The sequence below is a fragment of the Chelonia mydas genome, chromosome 10 (genome assembly GCF_015237465.2).
Source record: "Chelonia mydas isolate rCheMyd1 chromosome 10, rCheMyd1.pri.v2, whole genome shotgun sequence".
Classification (NCBI taxonomy): Eukaryota; Metazoa; Chordata; order Testudines; family Cheloniidae; genus Chelonia; species Chelonia mydas.
Window position 1 is genome coordinate 17,790,516 of NC_051250.2, and position 22,859 is coordinate 17,813,374.

At 44.2% G+C, this 22,859-nt stretch overlaps 1 protein-coding gene across 6 annotated transcripts in view; it reads left to right on the forward strand.

The window, feature by feature from the left end:
- The window catches only part of SYT17 (synaptotagmin 17), a 111,745-nt gene that overhangs the window by 14,533 nt on the left and 74,353 nt on the right, over positions 1-22,859 (forward strand). For 2 of the 6 annotated variants that reach the window (XM_043524535.1, XM_037910986.2), the window contains exon 1: positions 19,065-19,688. The exons of 2 other annotated variants lie outside the window; for them this stretch is intronic. Coding sequence is in view for 2 of the 4 variants with exons in the window: in XM_007064376.3 (XP_007064438.1) it covers positions 19,674-19,688 (15 nt within the window). In the remaining 2 variants the exon portion in view is untranslated. Of the gene's footprint in view, positions 1-19,063; positions 19,689-22,037; positions 22,629-22,859 lie in introns of those variants that run through there. 2 more of the 6 variants (XM_007064376.3, XM_007064377.4) reach the window with 2 other exon arrangements.

Sequence of the window (22,859 nt, forward strand, 5' to 3'; positions counted from 1 at the left end):
GACATTTGTTTTAAAATTTTTTCATCCATGTGAAAATATCAACCTTGTAATGCAGACAAGTTCGGCAGGGACTTACTGATTAAGTACTGGTAATGCAAGTTACAGGTGCCTGAAGGAAAAAGCACTTTCTTATGCATTCAGAACCACTCAAACAGCAGAATGTTTGCAGTTTGCTCTTTTAGGTTAGTTCCTTTGTACCTTCCTTATTAAACATGTGGGAAAACTTGACAGGTACACAATGGGGCTGAAATTTCACAAAGGAGGACGTGAACTTTGTGTAGTTAACAGGTGAGAGATGAATAGCTCTGTTTCCATTCAGATCATGAAAATAATCAAGATATATAGATCTTCAAAATATAGGTGAGGGAATAGTTAGTGTTCATGCTATGTATTCACTGCAGTACTCAGTAATCATCTAGTGTACAGCTCTCCACCCATTTGAAGGCTTTTGGTGACTCCTGTTATAATGGGTACATAATTTAATACCCCAGGATATGAGGAGTTGAATCTCTCTTTGGATCTGTTTGTGAATGGGGTTTCCATATCCATGTTTCTAGTAGATATGGTTAGTGTTTAACCTATGCAGTACCTATGCCCATGTGTGGAAGTGTCTAAGCATTTTTGGGCCTAGCATGTCTTATTTTGGTTATGTGTCCCAAACATTATATTAAACCAACAATCTTCCATTGAAACTTATCAATAGAACATAATTTTTTTTTTTTTAGCTCCGCACGTAAATTGCAGGACCTATTGATATCCACATAACACTTTGTGCTTTGTCTGAGACTGTCAAAAGTTCAGTACAAACATTGATGCCTTTAAGCTTCTTTGTACCCAACCCCTAAAGTAGGGAAGTAGTATCATTTCCCCTTTAACAGGTGGGGAAACAGCTTCAGGAAGGTAAGCGATTTGCACTGTCTCACAAGAGGACTGTTGCAGACCTGGAAATTGAATATGTATTTCTTGACTCCTATAGTTTCTCTTTAAAACCAAACAAAACACTTCTACAAAAAGGATCAGTTCCTTTTTTAACTTGGCTTTGTCACAGTGGGCTTCAGCCTGTATTTTAATGGTGCCCACAAGTGTGGTAGATGCATCGCAATCAATATGAAAAGCCCTGATCACTGGCTGAAGGAACTTATAAATAACTTCAGGCATAATGCAACCAGGGGAGTAACTAATAGGGAGATTAGGAGGTGGGAAGATATGGGCAAGCTTGCTAAGGTTATATGGATACTTAGTGAAGGCTACAGTTAGAGTAAAAGAAGAGGAAAAATAAGGTAGACAGCTGATTAAACCATTTCTTAACATGCTTGCTCTTTAGTTTCAAGCAGTGGAAAAGATGATAAATACTGGGCAAAGAAAGTTTGGTTGTATCTAGATCCTGTTGGTAAACAAAGTTTATTGGGCCGGGGGGCGTAAGGGGAGGGCAGCCTGTGGCTCTTATTCTTGCCAATCTTGTTTCATGCAGAATTAAAATTCTCTGAAATGTTTTAACCTGTCTTTGGATGGAGTGTTTGGAAAACGAGAAGTATTATTCATTCTTGGATTTTGACTGGTGCATGCTATTCAGTACAATAGTACAGTGTATTCACCTTTTAAATGTAGTGAGCTCTACAAATAAAGAACTGTGCATTTCCATTAGGCTTGTGCACATTTAAAATGTTGAGTTGTTTAATTCTTGTTGGCATGACCAATATAGACATTCCACTTCCTCTATAAGTAAGCGCTGGAACAGCAGCTATAGAGGAAATGAATCACTCCTCTATTTCTGGTTTCAGAATAGCAGCCGTGTTAGTCTGTATTCTCAAAAAGAAAAGGAGTACTTGTGGCACCTTATAGACTAACCAATTTATTTGAGCATAAGCTTTCGTGAGCTACAGCTCACTTCATCGGATGCATTCAGTGGAAAATACAGTGGAGAGATTTATATACATAGAGAACATGAAACAATGGGTGTTACCATACACACTGTAACCAGAGTGATCACTTAAGATGAGCTATTACCAGCAGGAGATGGGGAGGGAGGTGGGGGGGAACCTTTTGTAGTGATAATCAAGGTGGGCCATTTCCAGCAATTGACAAGAACGTCTGAGGAACAGTGGCGGGGGGGGGGGAATAAACATGGAGAAATAGTTTTACTTTGTGTAATGACCCATCCACTCCCAGTCTCTATTGAAGCCTAAGTTAATTGTATCCAGTTTGCAAATTAATTCCAATTCAGCAGTCTCTCGTTGGAGTCTATTTTTGAAGTTTTTTTTTTTTTGTTGAAGAATTGCCACTTTTAGGTCTGTAATCGAGTGACCAGAGAGATTGAAGTGTTCTCCGACTGGTTTTTGAATGTTATAATTCTTGACGTCTGATTTGTGTCCATTTATTCTTTTACGTAGAGACTGTCCGGTTTGGCCAATGTACATGGCAGAGGGGCATTGCTGGCACCTGATGGCATATATCACATTGGTAGATGTTCAGGTGAACGAGCCTCTCATAGTGTGGCTGATGGGATTAGGCCCTATGATGGTGTCCCCTGAATAGATATGTGGACACAGTTGGCAATGGGCTTTGTTGGAAGGATAGGTTCCTGGGTTAATCGTTCTGTTGTGTGGTTGCTGGTGAGTATTTGCTTCAGGTTGGGGGACTGTCTGTAAGCAAGACTGGCCTGTCTCCCAAGATCTGTGAGAGTGATGGGTCGTCCTTCAGGATAGGTTGTAGATCCTTGATGATGCGTTGGAGAGGTTTTAGTTGGGGGCTGAAGGTGATGGCTAGTGCCGTTCTGTTATTTTCTTTGTTGGGCCTGTCCTGTAGTAGGTGACGTCTGGGTACTCTTCTGGCTCTGTCAATCTGTTTCTTCACTTCAGCAGGTGGGTATTGTAGTTGTAAGAATGCTTGATAGAGGTCTTGTAGGTGTTTGTCTCTGTCTGAGGGGTTGGAGCAAATGCGGTTGTATCGTAGAGACAGTGATTGCTCCAGGCTCTCCTTCCTGTTTAATGGTGGATGGATTCCTATTAAAAAAAGAGACAGTGGTGCAGGGATATACTATAGAGTGGGTTTGCTGAGTACAGATTAAAGTGCATTATTTTGAACATCTTATCTCCTCTTGGAGGCTCGTTCCTCTCTCTAGATTTGAAAAGAGGAAGCTCAGACTAGTCATACGGATTATGAATCATGAATGTTTCTTAAAGTAATCTTCCTACCCAGACTGTAAATACTTTCACAGAAACTATTTTAGCTGCTTGGCCATCTCTGCTTTACAAAAGCTATTGAAATGTTCTGAATAATAGATGAATCTAAGACTCTCAGAATATCAGAATTTAGGAGGATGCACCTCTCAATCCATTCTTCCTAATTTTTAAAATGATTTTTTCACTCTGGTATGCTGTCATAGAAGTTGATCGCCTAAATCTGTTACTTCATTCATATTTCTTGTACTACAGTACTGTATGGTGGTTCATAGGCACATAAACTGTGTGCGCTTTGTTTTGGGGACTATTTCATTCTGTGTTTATACAACACCCAGCACGATGGGGCCGTGGTCCATGACTGGGGCTCTTCAGTGCTACCACAATGCAAAGAATAATATAACTCTGATACCGTGGTGATGGACGTGATATAACTGATAGGCTAAAAGTGGGGAGTGAGAGTCAGAGTTTCTGGCTTATATTCCCAGTTCTACAAGTAACTGACTTTAGGTAGGGATTTCTGTGCCTCAGTTTCCCTTTCTGCATAATAGGTATAATACTTCTACTGAAGATTGTAATTAGGCTGAATTAGTATCCATGAAGAACTTTGAGAGCCTTGGATGAAAGGTGCTACTGAAGTGCAAAACATTATTATAGATACAAATCTGGAATTAACGCTTGTGGAGCATGTTGAAATCCTCAGGTGGAAGACACTATTCGAAAGCAAAGTATTATTACTACTGTTTAATTCTTTAAAACATTTTGTGATCCAAACCGTATGGAAGATGCAAAACAAAGTAAGCATCTCTGAAGTAAATTTAATGACAACTGTTTTATAGATTTAATCCAGGAGTTTCCTGAGGTGTCGCAGGAATCGTACTGGAACACAGATCTGCTGACTCCCAGGCTTGTGCTTTAACCATTAGACCATGCTCATTCATGAAATTCTGTGTGGGGGGGGTGTTAGAATTTCTATTTCAATGGGTAGGCAACTGGTATTTCTAGTGATTCCTTCTCATTCTGTAGTAGGGAAGAGGAAGGATTGCTACATTAAGTTGTATTTCCCCTTTTTCCATTTAATAGGTGGAGTTGGAGGGGGGAATACTGCAAAAACACACATTGAGTATGGTGCCTGTGTTTGTATTTGAGTTACATTCACTCAAATGGTGGCAGTAAGCACATCTTAAGCTAGCACGCTCCAGTATCAGCGCTGTAAATGGTATTTTTTTTATATGGGGCAGGATACTGCCTGATAGAGCAGTGGCATGGAGCTGCCCAATCTCTCACTAGTGTCCTGGCATAGAGGCAGCTAAAGAAAGCAGACCAGGATCTGACCATGCCCTTTGCTTCAGGGATCACTCGTGCACACAATTAGTTTACGTGAATTGGAGAAGAGAAGTTTAAATTTAAATCCTGCAGCCTGTCAATAAAACTTAGAGACAAGGTGTGTGAGGTAATCTCTTTTATTGGCCCAGCTTCTGCGGGTGAGAGAGACAAGCTTTCAATCTTATACACAGCTCTTCTTCAGGTCTGGGAAACATACTTGCAAATAAATCTGACAGCAGCCTATGGTTCTTTGGGGGGGGTTGGGGGGCAGTGGGTTTGGAATGAAAGAGGCCTTGGGCAAAACCTGTGCACATCCCCAAGGACAAGGATTAATGCTTTCTGAGTCCCTCCTCCTACTCTTACAATGCTACCGGCCCCTGAGGGTATGTCTACTCAGCATTTTGGCCAAAGTGGGAGCAAGTCTTCCAGCCTGGGTCAGCAGACTTTGGGTAGCAGGGCTCATGCTAGTGCTCTAAAAACAGCTTTATAGACAGTGCTTTGAAACAGGGGTCGGGCTGGAGGTCCTTAGGCTTCAGATCCTGAGCCCCACTTCAAAGCACTGTCTGTACAGCTATTCTGGGAGCACTAGGGCAAGCCCCACTGCCCCAAGTCTGTTAACCTGGTCTGGGAGACTTGCTCTAAAAAGCTGGCTAGACATATTCTGCAAGCCCTCTTCCTGACTGCAAGTTAGGCTGAGCCAATCAGAGCAGTAACAAAACCCAGTGACTTATGTGAGCAACTTCTTAGGCTGTAAGCTCTTAGAGCAAAACCTTGCTCCGACTAAAGTTAACGGAAGGTTTTCCATATATTTCAAAGGGTCCAGGATCAGCTCCATAGCTGCTAACTATGGAGGGAGCAGAAATGTAAAAAGCTTTCAGAAGATAGCTATAATATAGCCATTTAAAAACCTTGAGAACGGTCCTATTCCCTATTTTATATAGGTTCTTATATCTCCTTCATCAGCGTAGCATCTAAGCTCCTTTCAGTAGTGCATTAAGCAATGTGACTCATCTGTCAGGTGAGGTGTGTTCTTTCTCTCATCCTTTCCCCAAGGGTACAACTCTGTGTGTGTGTGTGTGTGTGTATGTGTATTTGGAGGGAGGGGGGATTTTTTTTTTAAAGTTACACACCATTTTCTGTGTGTTAGAGTCAAAGAAGTGCACCTTGCACCTGGAGCAGAAGATGGTGAGGTTTGTGGTGGTGCGTAGTCCCTGTGGGAGTTCATTCCACAGTCTCAAACTGACCCCTGAGAAAACTATCTTCTGCACAGACAAACTTCATCCTTATGGTAAAAGTGCTATTGTGCTAGAGGAGAGGAGTTGTCAGTCATGGTCTCCATCTTGCAACCTTATGTGATCTTCTGGATATGCTGCACCCAGGCCATTGAGTGCCTTTAAGAGCAAGAGCAAGACCTTAAAATGTGACTGTTCTCATGTGGAAAGTGGAGGTCAGGGGTGATGTGCTCATGGTTGCCCGTGCTGCTGAGATGATGCACTGCAGCATTCTGTATGAGTTGGAGTTTCCGAAGAGCTGATGGCTTCATGCCCAAGTATTTCATATTGCTGTAGTCCAGATGGGAGGTGTTGAAGGTGTGTATAATAAGCCGGGTCATTGCCCATCATCTTGGGATGGAGTCTCCTAGCCAACCATAGAGGGTAGAAAGCAGCTTCCTTGAGTAATGCTATGTGAAAGGTTAGTGTCGGCAAGGAATCCAGAAGCATCTCAAACTACTGACTGAATTGGCCAGTGCTGGTTGTTTCCGAAGTGGGAAATGTGTTATGATACACCCCTGGGAGAGCAGTAACATATAAAGTTATGGTGCTTTAGGCACATCTGGAGAAAATACTTATTGGTCTGCTGAGTCCCATCCTAAATACTGGGGAAGTGCCGCTTCTTTGTGGCATTAGCTATTGTATTTTGTAGATATTCCCTTGGAAGCCAGACAAACTCAAATTAGAAATAGGGCACAAATTTATAATCATGAGGGTGGATAACCATTGGAATAAACTACGAAGGGAAGTGATGGATTCTCCATTTCTTGATGTCTTCAGAGCAAAACCGGATGCCTTTCTGGAAGGGCAAAACCGGATGCCTTTCTTAGCCAAACACAAGTCACTGGGCTCAGTGTCAGGCTGACTGGGTGAAGTGTAATGGCCTGTGATATACAGGAGGCCAAACATTCATAGACCTCCTCTGTGAATGTTGATATTTCAGTATAAGAGCATGTAGGCTATGCAAGGAGTGAAGAGGCTGTTGAAAAATAACGTAGCTGCTGTGCACTGAAACGTTCCTCTGAAGTGCTCCTTTGTGAGAGAGCGCTCTGAGGAACTCCGTGGGATCTCAGAGCGGTGTCGTGTCAGCCGCAGTGCTCAGTCGCCTCAAATACAAAGATTATGTGCAGCTCTAACAATCACCTGTCTACCAGATGGTTTGAAATTTCGCAATGAGACCCTTGTTAATGTTTCTGTAGCGGGGTAGGCACCCGCTCCTGCCCTTCGGGGCTTAAAACAGCCTGGAGAGGGCTGTGGCTGGGGCAAGAAGCCTGGGTTGACAGGGGAAGGTAGGCTCAGCTGAGGCCATGCCCCAGTTAGGCCCAGCTGGCTCCTATAAGAGGCTGTGAGCCAAGAGTCCAGACAGTTTCCCTCTGCCTGTAGAGGGAGAAGGGCCTGGCTGCAGGGCAGGATACCTAGATTAGAGCAGGGTTGGGGAAGGGCCAGAGGGGCTGGGAGCTCTGGCCTGGAAAGCCCCAGGATGCTGGCCTGACTACAGGCTGAATAGGTGCAGGGTTGCAGAGGGGCAGCCCATGGGTATGCAGAGGCAGCAGGTCCTGAACCCGCTTCCCTGTGATGAGTGGCTTATATACTGCAGTCTGCCCCAGAGAGTGGGGCTAGATGGGGTCTGGCAGTAGCCCAGACTGAGGTGGGGTTAGAGGGTGGGGGTTCCCTGGGTGGGGAAACCCCGAACCTGAGAGTGTGGGGGTACTGCCAGGGGGGCAGCACCCCAGAGAAAGGGGCACCGGCTCCTGGGAGGAACATGGGGGCTCGCAGTAAGGCGGATCACCGGCCTGCAGAGGGCGCTCCGGTGGCTGGACGAGCTAATTCCCGACGACTACCAGCAGGAGGCGCCGCAGGGGTGAGTCCGCACGCTTATAGTTTCCAATACATAATGCACATAGACCAACAATTTTCAATGCTCCTACATTGCCATGAGAAAGAGTTGCCTATATTGTTGCAGTGCAATATAGCCTTATTGTCAAGCAACTCTAATTAAGAATTGAAGTATGTATTATTTATTGTCACGGGGTATGACTACACTGCACTCTGAGGTGTGATAGACATACTCATGCGAGCTTTGTCTGTGCTATCGTGGCTACACTAGCAGTGTAGGTGCCGCGGGATGGGCTTCAGCGCAGGCTGAATGCGGGGGACCCTGGGCACGTACTTGCATTGGGAGCCCATGCTGCTGCAGCTCCAGTGCTATGATCAGCTGTGATGGCATGGGTAAAGTTAGCGGATGTGTGCCGGCCTGTAACAATCACACCTGAGACTGCAGTGTAGACATACCCTCACGTGTGATGATCCAAAGCCGGCACAGAATTTGCTGCTACATGAACCACAATGGAAACAAGTGGATGCATTAAAATAAGAATGAAGGAAAGGGGTGGGGGCACTAAGGAAGGAAATAACATAAAAACAGAAGGCACTAGATCCTGATCTAGTTAAACTGGTATATATCTGGAATAACTCAACTGATGTCCATGAAATTGTCCTGGATTTACATCCATATAACTGGGATTGGCATTACCCTCGATATAGACTTTACTATTTTTTGAGTAGTCTAAATTTTCAAGACTGAAATATTTTGAGTCTCTAACTTTCATAGAAAAATAGATCATGTTTGGGTTCTGTATTCTGCTTATCTGAAACTTCTTCTACAGTTTCAACTGGATAAAACATTCTTCTGGTCCTGTCCTTAGCTGCTGTTTTGTCTCCTTAATCACCATCCACCTAAGAAATGGCTGCCTTTCAAAGGGTAATGAAGTGATATTTCTAGAGACAGGGTCCTTGTTACAAGTGCAGGGCTCTTACTGAAGTCAAAGAGAACACTGTGAACACAGTGTTTAACCCTAGTTTGTGTCTGCTTGTGAAGGGTTTAGACAATATTCTATTTGAGTATGTGTTTATCATTAGCAATGAACACTGCTGCCCCTCACTTTCTCATGCTCCCTCCCACCTCTGGTCCCAGCCTCCTCAAACTCAAGGGGTTATTAGGGTTACAGCACAAACAGAGATCAGAGAGTGGAATGCTTCTTCCGAGGTTTATGGGTAGAGGAGCAGAAAGTGTATGTCAGATGGATAATGTGTTGCTTGAATCAAAGCCTGAAGACTGGACATAAAGTAGCATGAAAGATAAGTTGAGTTATATGCAGTATGGGAATGTGTTTGTTGCTTAAGAGTGGCCTGTATGTGTATTTTCAGGGGCTCCTATGTTGTGCATTTTCTTTTTCCAGTGATTTGTGTAAATTTGCAGAGGCGGAAGTGGGAATAAAGCCTTTGTGAAGAGGGGTTGCTATGAGGATAGGTTTCTTCCTCCAAAATATCTTGATAACCTTTTCGTGGATTCTGGTGCATTCTAAAGGCTTGGACACATGATTGTACCCTGGATGCATTAAATGGATTTCTCCCGGTTGTGAAGTGGGTGGGAATTCTATTTCATTCTACTTCATCTAATCGGGCATTCACTTCAGGCAGTTCATTTGAACCAGCGATTTGTTAGCAAGGTTGTTGGATGGACCCTCCCAGCTAAGGTCCAGGGAAGGGTCTTTACTAATATTAACTGTCTTTTTTTTTTTTTTTCCCCCCTCTCCCCGCCCTGTGTGGTATGTGTGTAGTTGCCCATTTCTCACTGATTGGGATATTGGAAGGAGGACTATAGAGTTTGGTTGGGAGTATGGGAGGACTTGGAGGACGAGATTCAACCTTCACTAAGGAGAAGCTTTGAGAGCTGCTCAGGGGATTTTTATAAAATGTTTTCAAATAAAGACTGCCTTTCTGGGACATGATTTAGTCAAACACCAGTCATTGGGCTCAATATAGGGGTACTTGGGTAAAATTCTGTGGCCTCCAACTAGATGATCTAATGATCCCTCCTGGCTCAAAAATCTAAGAATAAAAGTTCCTTCGGTTAGAAGTTGAGATGAGCTTCAACTGCAAAGTTCCATGCCGGATCCAAAGTTTGGAGGCATTTGGATGTGGGATTTTGGTGAGCCTATGATGAAAATGGGGGTTGGCTACAATGTGTCAACTGAAATCTGAACTTTCCAAAAGTTCAGATGTTAAGATGCGAGAGTTCGGTTTGGGTCCATCTCCAGTTAAGTTCCATAAGCATCATGAACTGAAGTTTGTACTCCAAAAGAAATTGGCCAATTTCCTTTAACTCTGTTTGTTGTGTTGGCTTCACAGCCTCCTCACCTGTTGGACTTAGTGACATTTGCCTAAGTAAGGATTGAATGAGAACTGCAGGATGTGGTCTCAAATATTTGTTTGACATCAGGCCCATATAAGACAAGGCAGGGTGAAAAAGAAAAGAGTATACTCAGTGTATCTGTAATTCATACTTGACAGAATTGCAGTCCTTCAAAAAAACAGAGTACAAGAAATATTCAGTAACAATTTATGTCATAGATGTACTGGAGTACAATATTATATAATAGTTATGTCTTTAAAATGTAGCGTTTGTGTTTTATATTATTTTGCACATCTGCTTGGTAGGACAATAGTGAGACACTAGTAACAGAGTCTGCTAGGAAGACATGAGATGATGATAAAAATCTTTGATTATAAATGACTCTTGCTTCTTACCATCTGTTTATTTTTAAAGTAAACTTGTGTGCATCTCCAATATGAGAATGATTTGACGCTGACAACTGATTAATCCTATTAAATGCCCAGAAGCTGGTGAATTTGTAAAGCTCTGGAGCAACGTGAGTTAAATCTTCTGTTTTTGGCAATCATTTAATGATTTTTTTCTCATTAAAATTTCTTTTTAATATTCTGCAGCTTAAAATATCTTTTGACAAATTCCCCTGTTTCATAGCTGTGCAGTCCAGGGGTCCAATTATAAAGGCTTTGCTGGGTTGGTTTAAAAATAATTTATACTTAAACATTTTACATGATTTTCCATATAATAAAGTGATTGTCCCATATGAGGCCCTGCCATTTTATGCTAACCAGTATTTTTAGATCACTATTGGAGTCGAGAAAGTCTGTTTGAGCTAATTAATTCTCTATTCTGTTCCTCTTTTTTGAGTCTGTTTTAATAATAATGATTTTATATGTTCTTATGAATCAGAAAAGAATTATTGAATGACTTATTAAATAGGAATGAATGTGAATTAAACAGAATGAGTTTCTTGTTGCAAGAAATACTTTTCACGTATTTTAGGGGAGAGAAATGTTCTGCTAAGATGAGTCAGCAGTAAGTCTATAATATATAACCAAAAATTCTTCATAGTTACTTTACTGTTTATCCACAAGACTTTAAATGGATGATCTTGAGTGAACTAAATGGGGACAGGTCTGTTCTCTCTTAGATGAATAATACCTACCCTCATTAATCTCTTTTATAGTGCTTTCATCTGTAAATCTCAAAGCACTTCACAATCTCTAATGTATTATCCTCATGATGCCCTGTGTGGTAGGGAAATATTATCCCCATTTTACAGATGAGGAACTGAGGCACAGAGAGGCTGAGTGAGTTGCGGAAGGTCACGCAAGAAGTCTGTGGCACAACAGGGAATTGAACCAGGTCTCCCACCATCCTAGGCCCTAGCTCTGGACTATCCTTCCCTGCACTTATGGTGGAAACTGTGACAAAAGATTCTGAAGAGGATAGTCAGTTTTATGGCTAAAGTGGTAGCCTGAGAGTCAGGAGATCTGGATTCTGTTCCTTGGGCTTGTCTACATGGTGCAGCAAAGGACATCGGAGGGGTGTGATCTATGAAGCACTCTAATGTGCTGCGTTCTAACTGCCCCATGTAGCTTGCTGGTATGCTCTAAAAGGAACCTAGTTTTCATTCATGTATTTGCACAGGCTCTGGCTGCCAAATTTCTCCAAATTTGCTCAGTCCCACGCCTTGCCCCCACTCCACCCCTGCCCCCAAACCCCCACCTTTTCCTACCTCCACTCTACCCTGCCCCTTTGCTGCCTTTTCTCTCCCAGTTCCACCCCCTCCCCTGAGCGAGCCCCATCCCTGCTCCTCCCCTTCCCTCCCAGCACCTCCCGCACACTGCGGAACAGCTGATATCTAGCAGGTGGGAGGCGCTGGGAGGGAGGGGGAGGAGTTGATCTGCGGTGCCCTCTCTACATTGACTGTTGATAAATTATGGTCAATATCATGTTAGTTAACATGACTCTGCAAAGTCTAGTTCTAACACAATCTAAGGTTCTCGTGAAGACCAGCTCTTAGGGACATGTTCCTTCACAAGTATTTGTGTTTTATGCACTTGGTAAAACAATATACAGAACATACTTCCTAAAGGGACATGGTTTAGGAGAGGCTGTGTGCTTTTGGCTGCATTTTCAAACTCTGCTTCAGCATCGTTCAAGAACAGTTCTTGACAGATCGTATGTTAAGGACCGAATAGAAAGCGTGTATGAGGGGAAGAGCGTAACTGATTCTACAGAGCACGCAAGTACATTATAAATGACAGGCAGTGGGGATCTGAGGTTTTTAGATCAAATTTAGGCCCTTCATCTGGAGAGTTAAAGAAAAGAGAAAAATGTGCTTTTACTGATACTGCCAATTAGGGAGCGGACAGGTGGCCTGATAATAATCCAGATGCACTGCAGAAGATGTGGAAGCAGCAGAGGCTGTTTCTGAAGCAAAGCAGAATAGTGCGTTAGAGGGCACAATAAAAGAACAGGAGGAGAGCAGGCAGTCTGGCGGCTAATTCTTTATTATGTTTTAGAGAGGCAAGGAGGATATGAGGGATGCAAAGGACGCAAAAAAAGAGAAATGGGTGGGCAGATAATATTAAACTAGAAAGGGATAATGCTGAGGAAAATTACAGAGAAGAACAACAGGGACAAAAGAAATATAAAGAACAGCTGGCTATTACCTTCAGGGTATAAGCAAAGGAGCATGTGAAATGGATCTCGGATCTGGAAGTGTGTGTATTCGCAGGTATAGATGGTGTCATTGGAGTAATTTAGAGACTGTCAAGACAGAAGGCCAGGTGACTTGTGGAACTGGGCTACCCTGTCTTTGCCCTCTAGGCCACCTGTTCAAATCCATCCACTTCAGATCTACTGACTTCAGTTCAGTCCCCAGTAGGCATCACAAAAGCCACCATCACAATGATCATGGCCCCTCAATTCACAGTTTCAGTACAGAGAGGTCAAGGTTTTGCATGGGCTGTGTAGAGTATTCTGTATTGTAGGGGCTAAGTAGAAGCATGGACTGCCTTAGCTTCTTGAAGAACCCTAGATTCTGTTTCTTGTAGAACCTCAGGATTTGAGGCTGAATCCCCTGGTCATTCTGAGGGATATGGGGGCAACCTCTCCCTGCTCCAAAGGGAGTGAGCTGATGGAAATTCTGTCAGCTATGTGGCAGTTCTCATAGATGGGAACTAGGGAGAAAGGATTCCTAGTGGTTGGGGCATTAGTCTGGTACTTTGAAGTCCCAGGTTCAATTCCTTGACCTTCCCACGCTTCTTGGATGACTTTGGGCAAGTCACACAGATTACGTCTGCCTAGATTGTGCCAGCCTGCAGCAGGGAGCCTCCAGCCCGGGTCGATACTTGGACTTCCGCGAGTGCACTAAAAATAGCTGTTTAAACAGTGCTTTGGAATTACAGCTCTAGCTGGAGCTTGGGACACCACCTCCCTCCCTAAGCTTCGGAGCCTGAGCTCCAGCCTAAGCTGCAATCTAGACACACCCATTGTCTGTCGACCTGGGCTGGGAATCTCTCTGCTGCAACCTGTATAGACGTACCCATAGTATCTCTGGGCCTCAGTTCCCCATCTGTAAAATGGGGATAACAGTATTTCCTACCTCACAGGATGTTGTGAAGATAAATACTTTAAAGATTGGGAGGTGCTCAGATACTATGGTAATGGAGGCATATAAATAATAATATGGTAATGGCAGCATATAAATACCTAGGACTGACTTGAAGTAGAAGCTGCAAACACCTGGATACATAAAGGCCAAGTGAGCAGCTGAGGGAGAACTATGGTGGAGTGAAACCCTGCCAGCAGCAGAGCATGTTACTCAATAAACCTCTGGAACAGGGGATATAAATAAGAAGTTAGGCTATGGTGCAGTGAAGCTAGACCTGTCACCGTGGCAGAATCAAGCCCTTTAAAGGGCTGCCAAGAGCAGTGGGCAAGCACCATCTCCAGTGGTTTGCCATGTTTAAAAAATAGCTAGAGATAGGAGACTTATTTTAAGACCTAATGCTAGCAGATTATTTCAGCAGGCTCAGCAGTAAGGGAACTATGATAAGGGCTCAGCATGGGGAAAAGCAGAGTAAGACCTCCCATCTTATCTTGGACAGACACTTTACTCCCTTACTCTGCCCATTGCTATGTCCGTGCATGCTGCCAATACCCCTTGGCGAGATTCAAACGAAGTAGCCAGCTGATTCTCCTCTTTGCCACCTTCAGTTTGACACTCACCTTTTGCAGTTTACTTGTGCTGCTTTGATGGCAGCAGGCTAAAAATTGCTTTCTAGCTTGGGTTTGATAGTACATAAAATATACCAGATATTGTACTATGTTTTAATCACGTCTACTGCTGATTCAGATATGCCTAGTTAACATATGCTATACTAGAGGCAGTATTCGCTACCTTATTGTGATGCGAATTCTGTCTCGAGCACATATTCAGAGATATTCACTCGTGGCTTACTATGGGCCTGATTCTCCATGGAAAATCAGTATCGAATTCATATAGAACCACTGATTTAACTGGAGGTACTCTTGATCTGTGTCTGTGCCAATGCAAGTGAGACGAGAATATGGCCAATTGTGTGGAAGTAACTTTTAAAATAGAAAACTTAACGTAGTTTATTTAAAAGTTAAAAATACTGGATTTTTCAAGTCTGTATATATTACAGGCACATTCTGTACATGAGAAGGTACAGAGTATATGTTATAAAATATACAGTATGACACATTTCATGCAGCACAGGGAGTCTAAAGGTTATGTTATCATCCTGTGAAATGGAGCTATTTATACTGAATGCTGTAGGAGCTGAGCTTAATCAGCGTACCAGCCAAATGCAGACTTGTAATTAAAGTTGACAATAAATACTTATCTACTGTTTAGAACCAATTTATTCTCTGGACTATAACTGTACACATATGTACAATTCCTCTATCATATCATGAGAGAACCTAATATAGGAACCTTTTTAAGTAGTCAGTCACCACTGTGAAAAGTTCCTAAATATGGGTTCAAATACTTGTGCATATTTTTTAAAACTGGAAATGTCCCAGGGTTTTCGACTGCTGCTCATCATCATAGCATTTGGGCACCTTCCACAGAAAATAAACAACACTAGCAAAGTCCCTAATGGATTTCATGGAGTCTCTCCCTTTTTGGGGTCAAACTGTTTATAGTTTATAAGTATATAAAGCACTTGAGAAGACTTTTGCCTAAGTAGGAGCAAGAGGAATAATCCCACAGATTTACAAAATATATGACTGTCTCATCTTTTACCTACAAAAGTCTCTCTCTCTCTTTCCCCAGTCCCATACTTATATTCTTTTAAAAATATGCCATGAAAATGCAGGACACCAATACACGTGATGTGCCATTTACATAATATCACGTGTTCTGGTTTAATGTGACTCACTGCTTGATGGTTTCATGAGCTGAAAACTCTATTTTAAAGATGTAAGCCTTTCTTTACTGTATTGTGATATGGGAAAAACCCCATCTATTCATTTATTGTAAGCCCCATTAGGGTGGCAGTGAATCAAGATGAAAATAGTGAAGCTATTCAGAGTAAAGGCTGACATTTTAAATGCTGAGACTTAGAAATATGTTAGTTGTAGAATAAAAAATTCTATTAAACAAGTAGTAAAAATTTGAGAAATGCCACGCACCGCAACTTAACTGTGTGCCCAGCACAGCCCAAAACAAGAATGAGAGAGAAGTGATTACATTTAAACTATGGGAATTGTGCTCCTAAAACAGGAGCTGTCTTCGGGAGGAAAAGAAATAGTTATTAAAAGAAACCTAGGGCCCATTGCCAGTGTAGACAGTGAAGGTGTTGCCATTGACTTCAGCGAGAGAAGAAACAAGTCCTTAAATATAAACTTTAGTGCTGAAGTCTCCTATAGCAATGCTGCACCTGAGGGACTCTCTCTCATTATATAGGGAGCTATAGTGACTCATATATTTGTTGCCTAAAATTTTAATAATTTCTTTGGAGAGCTCCAGTTCTTCCATAGTTTGCAGCAGGAGATTGAAATGGGGCAGGGTGATAATCCTGGAGTGAGGGAGTTGCCACTTGAGGTCTCCATGAAAACCCGTTCCAATTGGGCCTAGTTCTAAACAGCTGACAATTACGATTTCCCATCCGTGTTGTACTCGGCAAGCGTGCGGGCAGCTCAATGTTCCATCCGCACATAGGCCACCCTAGTGTATCGCTTCAGCCTGCCCCATGCAGCTGAAATTCTGGACAAGACCTGAGCAAAATGGTTTTTATCATCTTTCTCCTCTTTCCCCTTCAAAACATCCTCTGGTGCAGAGGAAGGTGCACTGGATTAAGACCCAGGAGACCACAATTTAAAGTCACTACTTCTACCATCCGATGGCAATAATTTTGTCCCTTCGCAACTCTTATTGAGTAAGGATTGAGAGATTACACTAGCTGGGAATAGGGCACCTGTATCTAATATGGCAGATCTCATCCCATTAGTTACACTGTCTCTCAAAATCTGCCATATCTAAATAATCATCTATGGTCTGTAAAATGGGACTACTCGTGGATATGTAACCCCCTGTTTCAGTGTGTTATGCATCCTCCTTGGTACACGGGCAATAACTGTTTATTCCTGCTGCCTGTTTTTGGGGTTCCAGTAGTAAGGATCTGTTCAGGGTCCAGTGCAAATTCCTGTAAGGGTGTACCAGGGCTCGGCTGGAGAGCTTCACGGGAAACCACAGGCAGGAGACTTAAATGAGAGCTTCCCTAAGCCAAGGCCATAATTTGGGATGTGCAAAGGTAGCACTCAAGAAGCGCAGCCCAAAATCTGGCAGAGAATACCCCACCTTGTTGCTGGAGAGCAACAGTAAGGTGCCTTTCTTTGCAAGACAATGACCCAGATAGGCACAGAGAAGTCTGGCCCTTGGTTTCAGTGGGAGCAGGATGAGAGCCTTAGGCACTGTCTGCAAAGCCTCCAACCACTATGGGCACAGAGAGCAGAACTCTAAGAGCTCTGATATAGTTCTTGCGTATGGTAGCATGCTTGCTGCCTTCCAAGTCATGAACACGGGCAAAAGTAAAGTTTTAAGAATATAGATTATTCCACATTTGTCTCTTCTCATCTCCATTTAGCACAATTTTTGAAGAACTGCAAGGCATTTCTCTGTCACAGCCAGTTCAAAGTGTAAAATGCTGCCAGATCAGAATGGTGTAACTCTGCAAGGTAGCAGAGAATCAGACCCCTAATATTAAACTTGATTTCTCATGATCTTTTTCCTTTACAAACTTCTGATTAGTAATTCAGCAGTAGGGCAGGATGAAACCAATGTATGATCCCTGATGTTGGGGGTCATGCTTGATGGGGGTCAAAGTAAGAGTTCAAATGCAGTTTCATTTTTGACAACACTGAAATTGCCTGATGGAGAAGGAGGAAAGGATTTCTGACATGCTGTTGGATATTGTTTTCATTTTAGATAAACTATGTAGTTTATATATGACCATTGAGGAAACAGCACTGAGCTAAATGGGTAAAGCTGTCTAAACTCTTTGGTCATGTCATATATAATAAAAATCCTTTACATCATGAGAAGTGTGCATGCTAAACTTCAGTCAAATGATTTTGAAATAGTTGAAATATTAAACAACCGCAGGTGTGTCTCCCCCCCACCCCACCCCCGGGGTATTACAATGAAAACACTAAATCAACCTAAACGACAATAGGATTATTAGTATTATTGTAACTACAATAGACTAGACTGATGACTAAATGAGAGTTCTCTGTTAAGACTTATCCTTCTCCACTCCCATCCCAATTAGTTTTAAGTCTAGTTGAGCACCTCGTATGTCCTTGTTTTTCCTGGCTTGCTTTCTAGTTAGTTATAGTCTATTTAGGAACATCAGACTTGCCATAATAGATCAGATCATTAGTCCATGTAGTCTGATATCCTGCCTCCAGCAATAGCCTTCATCAGACAGTGTAAAAAAAAAAAAAAAAAAAAAATCCTAGTAAGGTATTATATGCAATGTTAGGCTAAAAATTCCTTCCTTATATGATATGATCTTTAAGATTTTGTTATCCTTATTCTATCTTGTGAACTAATGTTCATAAAATTATCCAGTTCTTTTAAAGATCCAGTCACAATGCATGGTTTGGATGTTTCTGTTACAATTAATTCTACAGTTTAGTCCTTGTTGATTCAATCCTTGTTTTTTGAAGGGGTACAGCAATAATAATGCAGGTTGCTGGTGTCAAATAGTACACCTATGAAAATGATATAAAACTCATATTTAGCTACATTCACTTCCACTAAGACCTGTTAGTTAATTGCACTAGATAAGGTTTTACTAGCACTGTAGTGCACTGCACTCTACCAGCATGTGATATGGGTGTGTTATGAAGCCAGTCTAATCCAGATACAGAGTTGTGTCCTCTCAGTTGATTCGTAAGCTTGGGAAATGTTTTCCAATTCCCTGAAGTTTTTCACTTTGTCCTCTGGATGTCGCTGTTCTGCTTTTCTGCACAAGACCTGTTGCAATTGCAGCTTTGACACTTGCATTCCGCTTCCAAAGGAACCTGCGCTCCGCCCCGTAATGCAAACACATGCAATCTACAGACTAGTCCTCTTCATTTATTAATGAATTCTTTTCATTAGCTCTACCAATTAACGATACCACTTTTCCCAAATTAAAAAACGCAATCAACCTATTGCGGAACAGCTGTAGTGAAATACTTCTTCTAAACCCTTTGTAAGAGGGAAAAGGTGTAATTAATGCCCGCTTTAATTATAAAAATAGAAGTGAGAGGTGCATGCTGGCAAATCAAATGGTTATTAAGGTGATAGTTCTTTCAGTATCTTACACGGCAAAATGTACATTACATTGCAGTGCCCTCTACTCATACTTATGTCAGCTTCCTTGTGTACATGAAATGACCCTGTGCACTGCACATTGACAGCATTCTCTATACATGGTGGTAGGTACCCTCGCTATGATTTATTGCAGGTCCTTCTGGACACTCATCATGAAAGAGTTTCCTTCAATACACCATTCCCTTTCAATATATAAATATCTAACCTGGTCACACATAATTTGAAATAAGAGCAAGGTTTTTGGTTTGCGGGTGGAAAATTATCACCAATAGGTTTCAGACACGTTTTGCTTCTTGTTCTGTGACAAAAAGGACCCTCCTACATGTTGCTGTTTCAAAGTCTCTTGTCCATCTGGTTGCAGACAGATGGATGATGCTGTTTGCAGGAGATACTTCCCCCGGATTCAGCCTCAGGCTTTAAGTTGGAAAAACAAATCCAAGGAGAGATGCACTGAGAGAGGGGAATCCAGATCTCTGGAAGTGCAAAGTCTGCTGCAGCTGCTGCCCAAGAGGGGGAAATTCACCACCAGCCTACCATAGGGAAGAAGGAAAAGCGGGAAATCAATCATGCAGCAAGTGACAGGCTGACAGAACACATCCCTCGCAGCACAGAGAGCCTGGGAACCCAGAAAACCATACAAGAAATATTAGAAACAAACAAAATAATCAACACCTCTGTGCTTAAAAAAAATACAGGGAAAGAATCCTTGATCATTATGGAGAGGCAGTGAGCAGCAAGGGGGAGAAGGAATGAACAGTGCTCATCTAGCAAACAAGTCACGTCTTTTTGTTGTTGTTGAGGGCAAAGGGGAGAGAGACGCCATGCTCAGGCTGTGCTGGGAACTAATGTGATACCTAGTGAAGATGGCGTATATACAGGTAGGTCTGAACAGCACTGGGGAGGAAATGTCCTCGTTATCTGGGGAGGGAGGACCACAGGGAACCTGGGTCTGCTCTAACCTGGTTTAGACTCAACTGAATTTATTCGTTGTATGTTCATCCAGCCCAGGTTCGTGATTCCCTCTCCCACCTAATGGGAAACTTGAGAGTTAGTTACAGAAAAGGTCAAGTTCTCTAGTGACAGATGCAACCTGTAGCATTATTATTGGTTCTGATTTTTTGCATTCAATAGTAATATTTGCTTCTAATGTATTTAGAAACAAGAACTGTGGCTTACTGGCGGTTGACAATCCCGAGTAGGGTTACAAAACAATCTCTTCCCAGATAAGTTTGGGGTAATTGTACTTGTGACTGGACCTTAATTTAAAAAAGTAAATAAAAGAAATTGAAAGCATCCCTTCTAGCTATGTGTTGGGTGCATGTTCTTTTAAGGCTGTGTTGGTACAAATCAGTAAAACAAAAGGAAACTAACATAGAGTGTGTGTTTGTGCTAGTGAGATTCTGTGGGTATGAGAGACTTGCATTCATTCAGACATTCACATTGTGCATGTGTGATGTTGGTATCTCTGTGTGATTATCTTTGTGTGTAGCTGTTGTTTATGTGTATGAATGTCTGTATATATGTGTGTGGATGAGACAAATGTTTGATGCCTTATTGCACTGTGTGGGCAACTGTGCCCTGCTGCACTTCCTGGTGCTTCTCTATGTGCCATGATCCATCTGTTAACTCCAGGGTTCCGTTTCTGGGTCTGAGTTTGGTGTGTGAGCAAGAGCAGGCTGGGAGATGGGAGTCAGAACAGCGAGGGGTGCTCTAGCAACGACCCCAGCCCCCATCCATAGTGTTACCATGGATACTTCTCCTAATTGCTGAGCTGAGGGGAGCTTGCAGCTGCTGGACAGCAGGTGGAGATCCAGGCAGGATGCAAATGGAAGGGGCTTGGGACTCAGCCAGAGGGCATGAAAGGGCAGAGCTTCCTGATATTGTTGGCTAACTATGTGACTCGTAGCCTGCAATCCTTGAAATGCCAGCATGGAAGTGCTCCTCGGGAGGTCATGTGGGGCCTTGAGAACCACATTTATATGTAGCCCCCTTCATCCTTGAGCACTGAAAGGAGGACTCCTGCATTAATTCAGTGATCTCTGTGAATCTAAAACCTAGGGGTCTACTCTACACACACTCCCTGGGATCTTTGGGCCCGTCTGTCTGTGCATCCACAACACCCACATGGAGTCCCATGCAAAGGTCAAAATGGGGCTAGCCTAACACAGAGGAGACTGAAAAGGGGGTCCTAACTTCCATATGTGACACCCTCCCATTCGGGCACCCCTGCAAACAGCCTGTACTGTGATTGTTCCCTCAGTAATTATATGCCCCTTCCCACTACACACAGTGTGTAAGTTTCCTAGAGTACATTCTGCATTGTAATAATGAGTATGGCTAATCCAAGTGTTTAAAAATCATGTGTCAGGTTCCCCTAGACAATTGAGAGATTATAAATATAATAAATGTTGGGTTCTTTTTATTTGCCTTCTGGCATTTAGGAGTCACGTTTTCAACTATTTCTCGACAGCCCCTAGGGCTAGAAACTTACTTTAAAACGAACAACAATGAAAGTAGTGATTCTCAGGCACTAACAGGAGAGCAGCAGCTGGAGGGGCTGAAGGAAGCTGAGGTGAGCGATGTGGTGGGGGATCCCCCAGCACCTAACATGCAACACAGCCTACGGAACTGCCTGTCACCAACATGTGCTAGGGGCTTGGGACCAGTCAGGTAATGTGTGAAACCCTGGAGTTAGCAGCACTGGCTCAAGGTCTTTTTACTATGTGACAGGCTCCTGGTGAGTTCCCGAGTGGCATTACATGCAGGATTCCCTCCAAGTCCCACTAGTGCATAAGTTCTGGGGATTTCCCCCGCCCGTGGCACACGTTAGCAGACTGGCAGCACATGTTGGTGGCAGGTGGTTCCATCGGCTCTGTTGCACGTGTAGGTGCCAGGGGATCCCTCCCCCATCGCACGGCATCAGCTTCCTTCAGCCCCTCACTCCTTTTCCACCCTGAGCTCCCATCCTGTGCAGCAGGCAGAGTCACAGGCCAGATTTACGGGGCCCTTCTGGGGGGCCTGCCCCCGACCCAAGAGCTCCCCCGCTTCTCGCCCCCTTCACCAGGCGCGGCGTCTCACCATGCCCAGCGCCTGCCCGGGCTCTGCGAACTCCAGCGGGACTGGGAGCCTCCGCGGCAGCCTCCCTCCACCCCCTGGCGGCTCCCCGGGGCGGCAGCACCAGCCGCCGCCCCCTGGCGGGGCCGGTCCCCTCTGGGCTCCAGCTGCCCAGAGCGCAGGGGGCGCTGCTGGGTCCGGGGCTGTGCCCCAGTCGCTCTCCGTGGCGGCCCCGGCGCTGAGTGCGGCGTCCCCGGGGGAAGGCGTCGGGCTCCGGCTGGGTCTCGTTCTGCGCCACGTGTTGCTGGGCGGAGGGGGTGACGGTCCGGGCCGCGGGCTGGGAGGCTCGAAGCTCGGGAAGGCTGCCCCCAGAGAGGCGAATGGCGACCTCGGGAAGAGGGAGGGTGGCGGCCGCGGCTGCCCAAGCTGGGGAAATTCAGCCCGAGCCATGCCCAGGAGGGTGCAGCGGGTGACAGGCTGCCAGAGCCCATCCCTCCCCTCCCCGCCCCGCGCGGCACAGGGAGCCCGGGGCCCCAGGCACAACCTGCCCGAAATCCCAGCGAGCCAGACCGCGTCCCCCCCGCCTCGCGCTGGGGAGGAGGCGCCGAGAGGCAGCGAGCAGCCGGGGGAGCGGGGACGGTCAGTGCTCATCTAGCACACAAGTCACGTCTTTTTGTGCTGTGGAGGGCAAAGGGGAGAGAGACGCCGTGCTCGGGCTGTGCTGGGAGCTAATGTGATACCTAGTGAGGATGGCGTATATACAGGTAGGTCTGGACAGCACTGGGGAGGCGATGTCCTCTTTGCCGGGGTGGGGACCCCAGGGAGACCGGGTCTGCTCTAACCTGGGTGAGCGCTCACCTCCATTTACTAGCTGCATGTTCATCCAGCCCAGGCTAGTGATTTCCCCCTCCCGCTTAACGGTAAACCGGGGTGTGCGAGTGAGGTGGTTGCCGAAAAGGTGAAGCTCTCCCGTGACATACACAAGCCTTGAGGCA